General features: G+C 27.0%; 2 protein-coding genes across 2 annotated transcripts in view; both read left to right on the forward strand.

Annotated features, from left to right (window-relative positions):
• The window catches only part of LOC106687146 (prostaglandin reductase 1), a 14,954-nt gene extending 2,175 nt beyond the window's left edge, over positions 1-12,779 (forward strand). Inside the window, exons 2-9 of the mRNA XM_014430864.3 lie at positions 4,093-4,138; positions 5,063-5,119; positions 7,929-8,120; positions 9,074-9,192; positions 9,933-10,087; positions 10,319-10,430; positions 10,918-11,036; positions 12,539-12,779. Coding sequence (XP_014286350.1) covers positions 4,093-4,138; positions 5,063-5,119; positions 7,929-8,120; positions 9,074-9,192; positions 9,933-10,087; positions 10,319-10,430; positions 10,918-11,036; positions 12,539-12,655 — 917 coding nt within the window. The 3' untranslated portion in view covers positions 12,656-12,779. The remainder of the gene's footprint in view (positions 1-4,092; positions 4,139-5,062; positions 5,120-7,928; positions 8,121-9,073; positions 9,193-9,932; positions 10,088-10,318; positions 10,431-10,917; positions 11,037-12,538) is intronic.
• A 1,359-nt stretch (positions 12,780-14,138) lies between these two features.
• On the forward strand, positions 14,139-15,450 carry LOC112210259 (uncharacterized). The gene has a single exon (XM_024359088.2). The coding sequence runs from the start codon at positions 14,290-14,292 to the stop codon at positions 15,268-15,270; it is 981 nt and encodes a 326-aa protein (XP_024214856.1). The 5' UTR covers positions 14,139-14,289; the 3' UTR covers positions 15,271-15,450.
• The last annotated feature ends 1,107 nt before the right edge of the window (positions 15,451-16,557 follow it).

A 16,557-nucleotide genomic window follows, 5' to 3' on the forward strand; every position in this document is an offset into this window, starting at 1 on the left:
TAAATAGTTGTAAACTATTTTTGTTTCACTATTGACCGCAACCCTGACCATCTCCCTATATATCAATTTTTATGGTCAACTATACATACATATATAAATATTTAAAGAAAATCTCAAAACAAACTGAAGTTTTATGTCTCTTAGCTATATTTATATATATCTCTACAAAAGTAGTTTTATATCTCTCGTGAAAGACAGTAAATATCTGCCTCATAAATACTTAGTTACCTAACGAACACGAATTCATTTGTTTCTAAAAATTAAAATTGCTCAAGGAAAATTCTTATGGGGGACCAAAATGAGCCATTCTTCGTCCAAGATGAAGGAAATATTATGTTGATTTAATTTATCAAAGTTAATTCAGTTTAATTTTGCCTATTCTTAGTTATTAGTTCAATTTTAACAGAAGTTTTAATAGGAAGGTTCTATTCACAAAAAAAATGTAAAAATCGGAATAAAACTTACTGTCTTCTTAATAATAGTAAATTTTAATAATTATTTTAATTAATAAGTTAATCGAATGGGTAATTTTAAAACCTTGGAAAACGTATTCTGATCGTATTCTAGCTTTAATAGACCTTCCTCTGGGGAAGTGAGTCACTCTCTTACCAACCTATCCTATGAAAAGATAATTTCGAAAATTACTATGATGGTTACATCTAGTTTCTCGCATAGCTATATCTTGTTCTAATGTAAAATCTGTTTTAAATAAAAATAAAGAAATATATGATAAACCTTTTATTTTTTTTTTTTTATCCTCATCCTCGTTTTATTATTATCTAAACCAAAATAATAATAATAATGAACCCGAAGGTTCGATGCCGATACCACCAATTGCTCTCTACATACATCCTTCCAGTGATGCCCCTCCAAACCCAATTCTACTACAACAGTTTTAACACAATCCTATTTACGTTTCGGTCCACCTGACGGTTCAATGTTTAACATTATAGGCATGCGCTCGTTACTAAGCCCTACAACCTTACATACCCATCTTATACGCCGCAATGCTATAACTTGAACTATAGGCGTAGTCTACTAAATTGCTTCGTTGATTCATCCTTTTTCGGTAAGAATATTTTACGAAATACTTTATTTACGAAAACCTTAAGGCGCTGTTCATCCCTTAGTGTAAGAGGCCACATCAAGCAGCAACAGTGGGAAGGATAATAGTTTTAAATTCTAATTTTTAAGTTTTTGGATAGAATGCACGAGCTTAGCAGTTTCGAAATTGAAAAATAACGAGTATTTCCCGCCTTCAACCTAGCTTTTATTTCCTCATCAACTTCGTTTTTTCTAGTTGCCGTAGAACCTAAATACTTAAACCTATCTATCCGTTCAAATGTATTTCCTCCTATATCTATGTCACCGAAATTGCTCGCGTTCCTACTAGTAACGGTATATTTTGTATTTTGTAGTAACCATAAACTTTTAACTAATCATAAAAGACTCATTTTGTCTCTGGACTTACAGAGTTGAGCTTTGGGTCTCCACTAAACCACCGGATTTCGCTTGTATCCTATCTTTACAGTCCAAAATCCTTAATGTTCCTTATTTTTTCACAAATCAAATAATCCATCAGGACCTCAATATTCCATATGTTGTCTATTTGTCCAGAACCAGATCAAGTCCTTCCATGATAAACTTCCCAACTATCCAACCCACTTGTTTCTAACCTGGCTTCTCCTTCATCATCAGGTTATCCTCCTAGGCATCTGAAAAGAAGATGGTCTCCGGATCTTATCCTTTAGAAATATTATTGGAGTTCTTTCAATGGGTGGATTCTTCATATGTCTGTGTCAAATTTAATGGTTGTGTATACTTTAATACATTTGTAAATATCAATAAATAAAATATTAAAAAAATCTTAACTTTTAGTCCCCTGTTTACATCTCTACTTATCAAATAAGGTATTTTTAATTTGTTACTCTGCAACTCCCTTATTTTGCTATTCTTATATTTCCTGGTTGTTTTCAAATAATTTTATTTATGTTTTGAAATTTGATGGTAAACATCAGTTCAGAAGAAATAGTTGATATAAATATTGTATAAACAATAGTTCACAACTATTTATTCATTACCAATGTTTTCCACAATATAGTTGATGTTGTTAATATTGTCAGAGCAAATGATGAAATGATGTATAATTGATATTTTGTTTATCAGGAATGATTCTTTCTTCACAAAAGAATACCTCCTTCTATTCCTAAACAAAAAAAATAATTCTTCCTTTTTACTAAATACTTAATGTATTTGAACATGATCTTTCTACCTTTTAAAAAGCTTTATTATTCTATATATTTTTTATTTCTTGATAAACATTAATTTTTATGAACTATTGACATAAATAGGGTTATGTAATCATAATCAAAGATAATAAATAAAGAAATTAAACATAAAGAGATGAGAAAAGAGGATATCATCTATATATCCAGTCACAATTAGTAGTTGAACTCTAATTAGTATAATCTGCTGTGCCGGAATGTACAAAGACTACTCCCTACTATCTCATGTAATTATTTCACTTATGAAACTATTTTTTTTCCTCTTATCATATTCTTGAATATCCATATTATAAAAATATTTTCTCAACCATCAAATAAATTATTAAATATTATTAATAAACACAATTTATTCTAATAAATTTGATAATGCTACACTAAATGTAATTATTTATATAAGTACAAATAATTGATATTCAATCACTCCTTAATAAATAATTGATAATTCAGACACTTAGGGGTTTTCTCAACAATTTTTTAAAGAATCCTTAAGAAATAATATTGACATTAATTTATTGGAAGTGACTGCAAGTTAACGGTAAAAAATTAATTAAGAATTATTCCACAAACTTTGTTCTACTACGGTGGCTGTATTTCACCTCCAAAATAGATATAAACAGTAATTAAAAAAATTTTAAAGATTGTTTTTCCAGACCTTCACCATGTCCGACCCCCGTAGGCACTTTAAATATCTGTTTTCTATCTATGGTGGATTGTTTATTTCAATTAACTAACTGATTTAGTCAGTTATTACATGAGGATTTCATTCAAAAGTATTCCTCATTATTAATTGTAGTCAGTAATAAGAAATAAAATAAAAACTGTATGTCCAGATGTTTTTCTTTCACTCACTCATTTCATCATTTTTTTAAACCATAATGAAAGGTACTCCTATGCATCAAACTACTATGCCACTCAGTAGGTGTGAATTTTAGAAGATCGAAATTATCACTTTTTATTATTAATATTTTAGGAAGTGAGATCTGCACATCTTTAGATAATGACCCTACTATTAACAAAGATGTAAATCAGTTTCAATTTTTTATTTACCATGATTTAGGACTAAGTACCTTAATTATGTTTCGGTTTGTTTATTATTTATAATTTTATAAAGTTTAAATTAGCCATTTAAGTAATTTTATCTTGAATTTTAAGAAGCTTGAAACAAAAATGAAAGTTACCACAAAATTCAATGATAGCATTATGAAGATGTTTCATTGAAGTTTTAGAAGAAGTCAAAAATAATATTTATCATAATTTAATATCTTTTCCAAGAAAAGATTTCAAAAAATACAATTTATTTAATCTTTTTAAATCCACTCATCAACTTTTTTTAATAATAACAATAGTTCAACTATCATAAAATTAACTTAATTTTTCCTATTTAGATTGGACATATTTTAGTTTTATGATAAGAAAAGTTATAAATTTTCATTAAAATATTTATTTAAGAATATACTGCTCAATAAGGGAGTCTTATAAATGAGTAATATGATAAAGATTTTTTTTTTTAACTAAAGATACTCGTAGAAAGTAACATTACTTGGAATATAACAAAGCTGGAAAAATTGTAAGCTTAGTAATTTTAGCTAAACGGAAGTAATGTATATTGCATACATTATATTGTAATTATTTAAACTGATTAAAAGATTATCTCAAGAATTTTTCAACTTCTCACACCTTTTGACCATTTTTACTAATTTTATAATAATTTCTATTAATATAAATAAATAATATAAATATCTAAGTGTAGATATATAGTCAGAAAGAGTTTTTATGTCTGTAACTTTATTATTTTTGTTTTCACTAGATGTTCTTTTTGAGGCCCTTTATATCAGTGTTGATCCATATATGAGGTAAATTTATTCAATTAAATAAAATAAATTAGATATAAAAGTAATTGAAGCATTTTCTGAGAAAATGAGGTAGCTCCTATTTTTCAAATTTTCAGAAAATTGTGAAAAATATTTGAAGATTCAAAATTTTGTGTTACTAAGGAGCAGTCAGTGTAGAATACAAATAAAAGAAAATTTATTTATTAGTGTTAATGTTTCAGCCTAAATTTCTAGCTTTCATCAGGGTTAAGAACAAAAAATAAGATTACAACCAATAAATAAAAGGATATATATAGAATAATTAGAAAATAATAAAGTAGCTAACATTATGGATATATAAATAGTGTTGACAGATATGAATTATATGAATGACTATTCATTGTATAAATTGTATTCTACACTGACTGCACTTACACTGACTGCTTCTCCTTATATATATTATCCACAATCAAGAATCTTCTCATCATTAAAAATTCTAAGTTGTGTGAAAAATTTGTTTTTGTTGACTTTCATCACTTGCTTCTCCTTATGAGGAGAATATTTTCAGTACAAACTTATTGATAATAAAAGATTTAATACAAGTTTGATTGTTGGAGCTACTTCTTTTTTGCCACAAAATCATTGTTATATCAACTTCTAAGAAAATAATTTATTAAAAAAAAATACTACCATTAAGATTTTTTTTATTTGAAACTTTTAATAGGAATAGTATACATGTATATATTACAATAACTAACGAGACAGGCAGTTGCATCTCTTAAATGAAATAATAAAAGCTAATATGGAGTTACAAATTTCTGATTAAAAAACAAGCCATTATTTTTTTTTCACAAAATTGTACATATGTAAGCATCCCAGAATGGACTGCCACCTTGTCACAGCTAAAACTTTAATTAATAACTATAATTAATTATAAATCAATAATGATGTTTCTTAAATTTTCAGACCAGTGTCTGTGAAACTTCCTCTTGGAGTTACCATGATTGGAGCACAAGTGGCTAGGTAAGGAAGGAATATATTATGTATTACATTTGTAAAATATAAAAGTGAATATGAAAAATACATTACATATCATGTCTCAAAACTTCTGTATATGAGAAAAAACTTATATTGAAATAACATAAAACTTCTTTAAAATTTCGGGTTAATATCTAGGTAGCAAATCCTTTTAAGTATGATTACCCATAGATCTGTAATGCTAATCTTTTATCCTTTGTCTTTCTGTATTTTTTCTTTCATTATAAAATAAATTCAAGGTTACATGTATTTATTCGGGTCACTTGAGCTTTTTTGGAAATTTATTTTTTTTTTTATTTGTCATTTTGTAATTATGAAAAGGAATAAAATTTACTTTATTCATTCAGTCTAGGTTTTAAATACTTACCTGAATTTCAAAAAACCTTTTATACTACTTCAATATGAGTTTTATAGTATTCTTAAGTTGATTTTTTGCAAAAGTAGAATTTTTGAGTTGTTCATTGTTCTTATCGAGGTGCCATATTATGATGTTAATCAATTAGCACATATAATAATAATAGTAATGTATAGGAAACATATATATATAATAAAACCTGTAGCACTACCTGAACAATGAAGAGTCTTGGGTAGAAGTACAATATTAGGGAGTATAGTTTTTCATTCAACGACCACACCTCGAGGATCCGATGTGGCCAGCATTGTGCTCAACTGATAGCTAACATCTGTTAGGTTTTCCTCCCACCCATTTAAAGGTCAGATAATCACTGTATTGTTACCAAGGACAATTTCACAACTTATGTGTCCACAACATGTAGCTAAATTATAAAATAAAGATCTCAAGGGTTCTTACATGGTCAATACTGACCATCATTGTAACAATATTAGTAACAGCAATAAAATTGACAAATATCACAATTATTTAATTTTTATTTAAGCTCTTCCAGTATTATCCAAGAAGTGTCAATATTATTTATGTATAAGGGATAAGGAATATTATATTAGTAGTGTATGCCTAAATATAAAATACACCTAATACAGGTAAATTATATTAAATAGAAATATATTAATATATAAGACTGTAAATGGGAAATATTATGTTAATTATAACAATCAATTAACAATTAATTGGTAGTTCGAAAGATATTATTATTAATGGATTAACTTATAATCAAATGCAATTTTGTTTAAAAAAAAAAATCATATATTAAAAAAATATTATTTTAATAAAGAATGCAGGAATGAATATCAAATATTTACGAGTGATGAAAAAAAAAATTATAAAACAGTATTGGGTTGATTAAATTAATGTTTCACTATTTAGATGTTATGAGAGAAAATAACATCAACCTAACAAAAACGTTTCATATAACAGAATTTTTAGAATCTCAATATTAAGTGAATCAAATCATTAGATTGTTTACACTTTACATTATGATCTCTCACTTTCTTAGCATTATTTAATTTATATTTAAAGCTAGTATTTTAAGTATAAATTAATTTTCAAAGGGTTATAAAAAAAAAACAAAAATAAACATGGAAATGGAGAGCCTATACAGTGTATGTCTTTAGAGAAAGTAAGATGGTAAGTGGCTTAATATTAAAACAATATTATGTTAAATATATCAACACTATTCAATAAGGAACATTAATAAGATTAACAATTAGTAAGGTTGACCCCGTCAGCTTTATTAAGTAGGTTTCTGACATTTACGAACCATTTGAAGTTGGATCCCTCTACTCTTCTTGTTCAATGAGGGACTCCCTAGCTAATTTTCTAGTAGTATTGATAAAATAAAGGAACAATTTTAATGATTAATTTCTGCAGTGTAACAAATCTATGCTTATTATTTGTTCATTTGGGTTTCATGCCCTTATGGAATCCATTTTAAATGATTTTAGAAGGTCAAGATTTATTTTTACTCTAATGTTTAATTCAACTTAATTTGTTGTTTTTAAATTTATAATAGTCAAGGTATAAGGAATTTTAATAAAGTAGTATCTCTGATTATAATTTTATATTGGTACGTTTAAGATGTTTCAATATTTAGTGGGTAAGGCACTGGACTCCTCCAACCTTCAGGCCTGTGTTCGAGTTTGCTAGTGGTAGATAATTATTGATTCTGTTAAATCAGCAGTGGCCTGACCCTGAAGTTGATTGCCCTTCTAAGGCACACTCAGCCTCTATAAAGTGGCTTAATTAATTATATTAACCCTTAATAGGACAGGTTAGTTGATGAGGATCCTAACCAAATCATGTCCTTGCACAACCCCTTGTCTAAATAGAGTACTTCCTTACCAAGAACTGTAAGTCCAAAATCCCTTCAGAGGTTGTAGTGGTACACTTATTTTATTACTGAAATATAGCACAATGTGATCAGTTAAATTACCAAATCAGTTTAATAATTAGTTTAAATTTATTTTCCATGTTTCTTCAAATCTGAAACAACTAAAAAAATAAATAAATACATCTACACAATATTTATTTCTAAGTTAATTATCCCTTACATACTTCTAAACTTCTTTTATGGTTGACTTTTGGAACAGTTGTTCGTTTCAAGACCTTTCTTTATAATCTAAAATAGGATAAAAAAAAAACAGAAAGGTTCTGAAACTGGGTAATAGTTCAAAAATGTTGATCTTTAAAGAAATTTAGTAAATAAGGAATAAATAACTTGAAAATAAATATTGTGTAGATATTAAACTTTTTACTCTTGAAATAATTCAATACTAGCCTATCAATTAATACTTTAAATGTGTAAATGTTATAAATAGTAAAATAAAATGAAACAAATAAAGTTTACTATTGTTTCTTTCTTGTTGTAAATAACAACAGAGTTGTAGAAAGCAAACATCCAGATTTCGAGGTTGGAAAGAATGTTGTAGGCCAGTTCGGCTGGAGGAACAAAACTGTAGCAAACCCGGATACTGTTCTGAGCGGTTTTGGAGAAAAAAGTCGACCATATGTCTTACCAGATTTTGGAGATATTCCTCTTTCAACTGCTATTGGAGTTCTCGGAATGCCTGGGTGAGTATTATTTTCTTATTTGTAGCAAACCCAAAAGTAAGTTTCTTTAGTAATACAATTTAATGCTAAATATGTAATTTTTGGTATATTTATTTTATATGTATACTATTTTATAACAATATAGCAAATGTTTCAGATCTTGTTTTAATAATTCAATATTTTAATTTCTTCTATCCCTTTATGATTTCTTTCCTTATTTTACTTTCACTTATTTACATTTGACTATAACAATATTATTGCATTTATATAATAAGAGAAACTATTATGATTGTAAAAAAAATTTCTACAGAAAATACACATTACCAGGTCTCCCAAAATGGTCTGTACCTGTGCATATAAGGAAAGCCTAGCTCAAAAATGATAAGTTGTTTGAAACTGAAATTATGTACTTAGGCTAGATATATTCCTGGCATCACAGTTGGGCAAAAATTAACTATAGTTGAAATTAATAGCTAAAATTGCCATGGATACGACTCATTCATTCATGAATGAACCATTGATTAATAAATATCGTATCCATGGCAACTTTAGCTATTAGTTTCAACTATAGCTAATTTTTGCCTATCTCTGCTTTGCATATTACAGGAACTTTTTTACTAAAATTGTTTTTCCATAAGGGCCATTTTGTACTATTGATTTTACACGTTTGTTCAATTTTCTCGAAAACAGCTCCAATAATTTTGATTAAACTTGTTATATCTATGTACAATTAAATAGTCTTTGATATTAACCAAATTTTATCTTCATTGAAATAGTGTAACAGGGCTTTAATGCTTAATTTTAAAAATATTTTCCTCTAAAGTTCCTTTAATTTCTTTTATTTGAAATAATTAACCATCTCTCATTATTACAAGATAATATAAAATGGATAAATATAAAATATAAAAGAATTTGATAATTTAATGATGAAATGAATCATAAATTATAATAAAAAAAAATATGATTTTGTTTAGAAACACTGCTTATTTTGGATTGACAAGGCTATGCACCCCCAAAAAAGGAGAAACTTTGGTTGTGACTGGAGCGTCTGGTGCTGTGGGATCATTGGTGGGACAGATTGGAAAAATTTTAGGTAAGTTAAATTTCAAGATAATTTGTTTTAAAATATGAAGGATATTGTTATGGGTGTGGTATTTCTCTCATATCTACTTTTCAATTTTTCATGTTATTACGTCATTTTAATCTAATAGTTTAATGTTTATTTTAAATCTAATAGTTTATGTGATTATTGTTTTAATATATAATTATTATTCTAATGATAAAAATATAGTAAGTTGACCATGGATAATATATATGAGAAGATGGTTGTGGGAGCTGTCAGAGAATAACACAAATAAGTTAAAAACTTATTTATTAGTGCCAACGTTTCGGCCAGAATTCCTAGCCTTCATCAGGGCTGGCTTGGAAGATGTCGGACATCCGTCCGTTTTTTTAAACTTATTTTTGTTATTATCTGACTGCATAGTATTTATTATTTCACTTATTCATTAATAAGTGACAAAAATTATTTAAGGCTTTATATTAACCAAAATACCCACTAATTTTTATTCTTTATATACTGTTCGATTTGATCAGATTTTCAATAGATAGATCTTAAATTAACTGTTAATGATATGAAGTGATATATAGATGTATATAAATATAAATAAAGAAATAGAAAAAGTCTTAGTACCAATCTAAGGAAGGTGGAAACATATGAATTATTTTAATAAAGATTTTTTAACTAAAAATTAATTATAAGAATAAGTTTGGTTTATTTAAAGCGATAATACTTTTTACAGCTAATAAGTTTTCTTTTCATATTTGTTTTAGGACTGAATGTAATTGGATTTGTTGGATCTGATGACAAAGCTAAGTGGCTGACAGAAGAATTAAACTTCGACCATGCATTCAATTATAAAACATGTGACATTGCTGAGTCACTAAAGAAAGCAGCACCAAATGGTGTTGACTGCTACTTTGATAATGTAATACATTTTGAAATATTAACTTATATGTATGGAATACATAGTAAATAACAAAAATAGAATGCCTTGAAAGAAGTTCATTACTTTTTCCTTAAATCTATTTATTTTGTTAATACATAAAGGCATACATATTATGCATACTTCTTATTTAAATATGTCTAGAGATATCTGATATATTTAGCCAAATTAATCATAAAGTCTTAAATAAATATATATTTTTCACTAATCCAGGTTGGTGGAAGAATCAGTAGCGCTGTTCTAGATGCAATGAATCCTTTTGGCCGAGTTGCCTGCTGTGGTTACATTTCAGGGTACAATGCTGACCCAAAAAATCCTCCACTTGGTAAATTTAACTAATTTATAGGAAACAATTATAGTTTTTATGTTAACAATAAGATATTGTTTTGTAAGGATATTTTATTTGTATGAAATTTTTTTTTTTTTTTGTATAGTAAATGTTTATGAGATTTTTAAAGATTAAAACCAGTAGCTCCTAAAATAAAATATTCTCAGAAGAAGACAAAATCTTATAATTTTTCTACTAATTTTTATGTTTTTCTTGTTTTATGAATGTAATATATATGGACTAAAGCTGTTAATCTCCTCCAATAATCTAAGAATCTTTCATAAATATGTTTTAATTATAAATTATAAGTTATAAGCATATACTCAATATTCAATAGGGTTTTGTTATTACTTTATTTAATTATAGCTTTTTTTATCACTTCTTTCTTTTTCTCTCACATTAAAACAACATTTCAGGACTTATATAGTAGGTAATAGGTGTTGATTATTTCAATTGATGTTTTATGGATTTGTTTATGTTATAGCCCCGATTGTACAGCCTAACATTGTCTTGAAACAGCTGAAGCTTGAAGGCTTCCTCTCTAGTAAGTGGAAGGATTGTTGGTTTGAGGGAATAGAGAAAAACTTGCAATTTATTAAAGAAGTAAGTTAATATTGATTAATTATGAGATCTAAATTTTCTTCAAATAATAAAATTACAAAAACAATTAAATAATATAAACCAGATAAGAGAGTCATAAATGATGATATAAACAATTTTCATAATATGCTACAGATTGAAAAAAAAATGGTGTAAAAGTATTTAAATTAATCAACAAAACTTTATATACATCGTAATCAATTTTTTAAAATAATAAATGATAAAAACACATTATAGTTAGAAAAAATTAGTAAACAAATAGATGTTGTTGAATATAATTATTCTCAAATATATACAGTATTAAATATTTTACAGTGTATCTTAAAAAATGAATGTTTGTAAATCTATGTTTATTTAATTAAAAATATACTTATCGATAAATATAAAAATAAAAACTTGCTAAAGAATAAATTTTGATTTTTACTCTTATGTTTGATAAGATTTCTCACTTTTAGAATAACCAAAGGTAACCTTTACCTTCACTAGCAGTGCTGTCTGCAGATTTTTACCCAATTTGCGGGGATTTTTCACCTTAGTGGTTAATTGAAGGGAATAGGGGATTTTGGATAAAATGGCTTTACATTATACGTAGAGCCCCAATGCAGTGTTGCACTTGTTTTGATCTAGTTTTTTTAGTTAATCATTAGACACTTTTTATATTAATAACAAGTTGTTATTTTCCTTAGAGTTTGAATTTTAGAACCAAGACCATTAGGGGCCCATGACAACTTATTTTTGAGGCATGGGATGAATATAATTTTTGGCTCTTGGGCAGATTTGTTTTTGGGGCCTGGATTGGATTTATATTTGGAGCCTGGGCGGAATCATATTTGAGACTGTGACTATTATTCAACTGACATTACTTGTACTATTAACAACAGACCCAGTGCGACATTACTGTCATAACACTAAAACTGTCATGACAGTGAATGCTGTCATGATTGTAATTATCAAATAGTTAACATAAGTCAGAAGAAAATAAAAAATAGTTAACAACTATTTTTTGTTTTCTTCTGAATGCACCCCTGACCATCTTCATAATTTGAAATAGTACGGTCAATTATTTATATATATAATAATTAAAAGTATTTTGTAATTTTGAAGCGAGCCCCCTTTGACTACTTCCCTGGATCCTGGATATGAACAGTTTAAGGAACCCACAGTTACAAAACGTCAAATCTAATTTGAATACATAAAATAACTAAATCCTCATTTGTTCATATGGAACTAAAATTTAACAATCCATTAATTGTACTATTGACGATGTATATTTTCTCTAATTCGTTTCTGTATAAATTGATTTTGAGATCTAAATACAATATTAAAAACCAATAGTACTTAATATTTTTTATGTTTCATTTGGACTTATTCAAAAGAATTAATTAAGTAAAATATGTTATGAATTCCAAAAAAAAAAAAAATTACGAAAATAGCAGTTATTTATATTATTTTGACTTTGTATCAGTTTGTAACTTTTACAAAAATAAACAATATATTTGTTCCAGGGAAAATTGAAATTCAAAGAAACTATTGTAAAAGGATTTGACAAAACAGATGAAGCCTTTATCAGTCTTTTCACCAGTGGTTCTGATAATGCTGGTAAAGTGGTTGTCCAAGTTTAAATTTTGTATTAATATATTGCTAAGGCTTATATGAAATGAAGAAGAAAATTTAAAAAAACCTAAATTTATGTCTTTTTTTTTTATTGTTTTTTTAGAAAAATTATATATACTTTTACTTTTTAAATTATTTTATTACCTTAAACTTCCTCTGTTGTATCCTTTAATCATTATCATTTAACACTCCAATGTTGGTACCTGATTTCCCAGACCCACAAAGTATATTTGTGTTCCCTTTATGCTGTCTGGGTTGGGGATCTCAAAATTCTATCTTCCATCATCCATCACCGTACGAACACATGTACTGTAGTAAAGCTCCTGGATCATTAAAATACCATACCACTCATGTGTTATTGCATTAGGGATCAAAAAAATAAATTAGCTCCAAATAAAATTCCAACATTTTTATTGATAGATAAATTAATTAAACAAAAATTATGGATAGGCTGTTTTTGATATTATGTTTGAAGGCTAATGAGAAATAAATAGAGGGTATCAGCATCTGGGTGTCAAAGACTTCTGTATAGAATAATCTTTTATCTTCCCTTAAATTGGAGGTAATTATTTTATTCATCTCATTATTAAGAAGATTTTAAGATGATATGAAGGCCGTTAGAATACAGAGAATTATCTAAAATTTTAAATCATTACTTATTATTCACAAATTATTTATTTCTTCTCTCTATCATGAATCCTGCGCAAAGACAAACTTGTTGAAATTTACCAAAAACTTACTAAACTTGCCAAATAAAGAAAAAGTCCAAAAGGAAATAGGCTGCTATCAATTTAATTATTTCAATTTGTAAAACGATAAAAAAAAAATCTAGGTATGTTAGAGTGTTATACTACCAAAGATATTATCTCTTTTCGGTTCCTCTTATTATAGGCTGTTGATGTGAGATGTGTTATCCTTAATCTGCATTTATTTGTTATTCAGTCCAAACGATGCCTCAATTGGGGAAACATTGACTAGTTCATTATATACTGTAAGAGAGATAATAAGCTTTGTTTTATAATCTTAATAAAATATTCTCAATACTCTTATGTTAACAATTGAGTTATAACTGTGTATGAAATTATAGAATAAAACTTATCAATTAACTGTAAATTAATTTTTGGTTTCCTAAGAAAGGTGTAAAAATAGGCAACCCTAAATTTATGTTATTTGTATTTTTTTTTTTTCAGGAATACATTTAAATATTTTCTTTAACTTTCAATGTTTAAGAAATCGTTATTTATGATACTTGTAGAAAATAGATTATTACATTTTTAGACAGTTAGACTTTTTTTTTTTTTCAGTACTTTATTTTTACAAAATCATTTGACAGATGATTTAAAATATTTTAGAAGAATAATTATTTTAGATGACAGACTTGGTACAAGTTATTTATATATTGATGAAAATTAATTAAAAATGAATCATTAAATGATTAATAAATCTGAATTCTATGAAATTCTTTATCTTCATCAGCTGATAAGATAAAAGAAAGCAGGTGATAGCATACCTGGCTCAGAGGAAAGGTATTCCTAGTTAAAACACAGTGGTCCTGTTATGATACATTATTTACTTATAGAGTTTAGTTAATATTAATATTATTCCCTTTATTTAATTTATTTAATTAGGCATTGGTACACTGATGAGTGAGTGTGGTGGTTGTAGAGAACTGATTAACTCCGAACATTGTTGTAACATTACGTGCAAGGAATGCAGATTGAAATTTCATTGGGATTGTATAAACATAACTAAGGTAGAGGCTGATCTATTGAAAAACAAGTGGTTGTGCAGCAAATGCGAATTAAGAAGGAGGCGTAGGTTCTCCAGCTCCGATATACCTATTCAGAAAACACCAATGAAGGATATTAAAGAAGTAGAATTAAGCACTGTCAAATCATTGATGGAGCATTTTGTGACAGAAATCAAAACAGAAATTCAAAAAGTCTCAGATGGACAAAAATCAATGGAGAAAGATATAAACTCTTCGCTTGATAGTTTTAAGATAAAACTTAACATAAATGAACAACAAGCCCAAAAGCAAGACAAAATAATTTCAAGGCAACAAGAAATTATTGATAAGATTTTTTCTGAAAACAACGTTTTGAAAAGCAAGATTAATATTCTGACTAATGAACTTGAAGAAACAAAACAGGAAGTACGATTTAATTCAGTGGAAATTAGAGGCCTTCCTGTACGGAACGAGGAATCTGTCCATGATGCTGTCATGAATTTAGCTAAAGTTCTGAATTTTGACTTAAAGAAAGAGATGATAGATAGCTGTTTCCAGCTTAAGAAAACAGAAAATATTGAATACCCAACAATAATTGTAAAATTTGTGCGTAGAAGCGACAAAGAAAAATTTTTACAGAGTAGAAGATCAAAAAAAAATTTGAATACAGGGGACCTCGGCATGAAAACATCTCATCTGATATACATAAATGAATCTTTGACTACTCAAAGAAGGAATATTTTGGCCAAAGTAAAAAAGAAGAAATCAGAAAACGGGTGGAAATTTCTTTGGGTTAATTCAGGAAAAATTTTCATTCGTAAGTTTGAAAATGGTAAAATTCATGTTATTACTAATGAAGAAGAATTTAACAGAATGTGTGCTGATAAAAGATAATTATCTTTATTATTATTTTTTATAAAAAGAGTGTGTTCATTTTCTGATTTTTTAAATAGTTATCAACATTTAACTCAAAAACAAAATTATTAAAAATTAACAATGAATTTACTCAATCCTCTATTTGAGTGATTTAATTAAACAAATTTAATAATTTATTTCAAAACATCTCTTTTGAGAGATGAGCTCTTAATATGTAAGGTAATAAAGAAAAAATGTATTACACAATAAAATATATTTAAACAATTAACAAATATTTTATTACAAAGTGAATATTATACCTCCTCTTTCTTCATAAAAACCTACCAAAACATGGGCACAGCCTTTTAATGATTATTAATATACTAACCAATATATTACAATAATATAATATATCTTAATAGATATATTAGGAACAAAATGACAAGTTATTGTTGGCAAGTATAATTGTTTTAAAGAGTTTTTGGAGAAGTGAAAATCACAGTTTTTGATTGAACCATTTTTTACTTAAAGGTAATAGACCCCACCTGTATAACTGGGATCTAAAGGACCTAGGATATTTTATCACTTAAAAAGGTTTTTCATTTTCCTAGTTTTCCAAATAGGCCAGATTTATAGAGTCCTGCTAAGAGGGGTAAAATAATGTGTCCCATTTTTCATTTATAGAGGTAATAAATTTATAGAAGTGAATTCCCACTCACAGTTCACATAGAGACTATAAGCTTCCTGACCGTATGTGTGTACTTTTATTTTTAAAATCAATACAAAACTTATGGCTTAAAAATTCAGTTAAATTGGTTTGTAATTGAGTGCTACTAGCTTTAAAGTATTTCTCAATGGTATAAATTTGATCAAATATGCACAAATTATTAATATTTGACATCTAAAAATGTTTATGTTAAAGTTTCTAATGCCATTCCTGTGTCATGTTTTGACATTCTGTCTAAAATTTCTTAACAACACTCGACATTTTGTGCAATTTTATTAACTTCTTTATCGTACAATGTTATAATATATACAATGTACCACAGTATTTCCACAAAATAAATTATAAACATTACTTTATTTATTATGAACAATTTTATTATTGTTGTTTATTTTTTTAGTGGGATTCATTTTTAAATTATTAATTAACAATCAGAATCTTTGTGGCCAAAAATTTCCAAAAGGACACATTAAATCACATTAGACAAAAATAAAACTAAATAACAATATTTTTTTTTATTACTTTGATTTGTAACAATTTTATTTTATACATAATGTAATTTGCTCTTTTTTAGTGAATAGTATATTTTGATGTTTAAAGGG

Source organism: Halyomorpha halys, unplaced genomic scaffold (genome assembly GCF_000696795.3).
Source record: "Halyomorpha halys isolate HHAL.00 unplaced genomic scaffold, Hhal_1.1 Scaffold918.1, whole genome shotgun sequence".
Taxonomy (NCBI): Eukaryota; Metazoa; Arthropoda; class Insecta; order Hemiptera; family Pentatomidae; genus Halyomorpha; species Halyomorpha halys.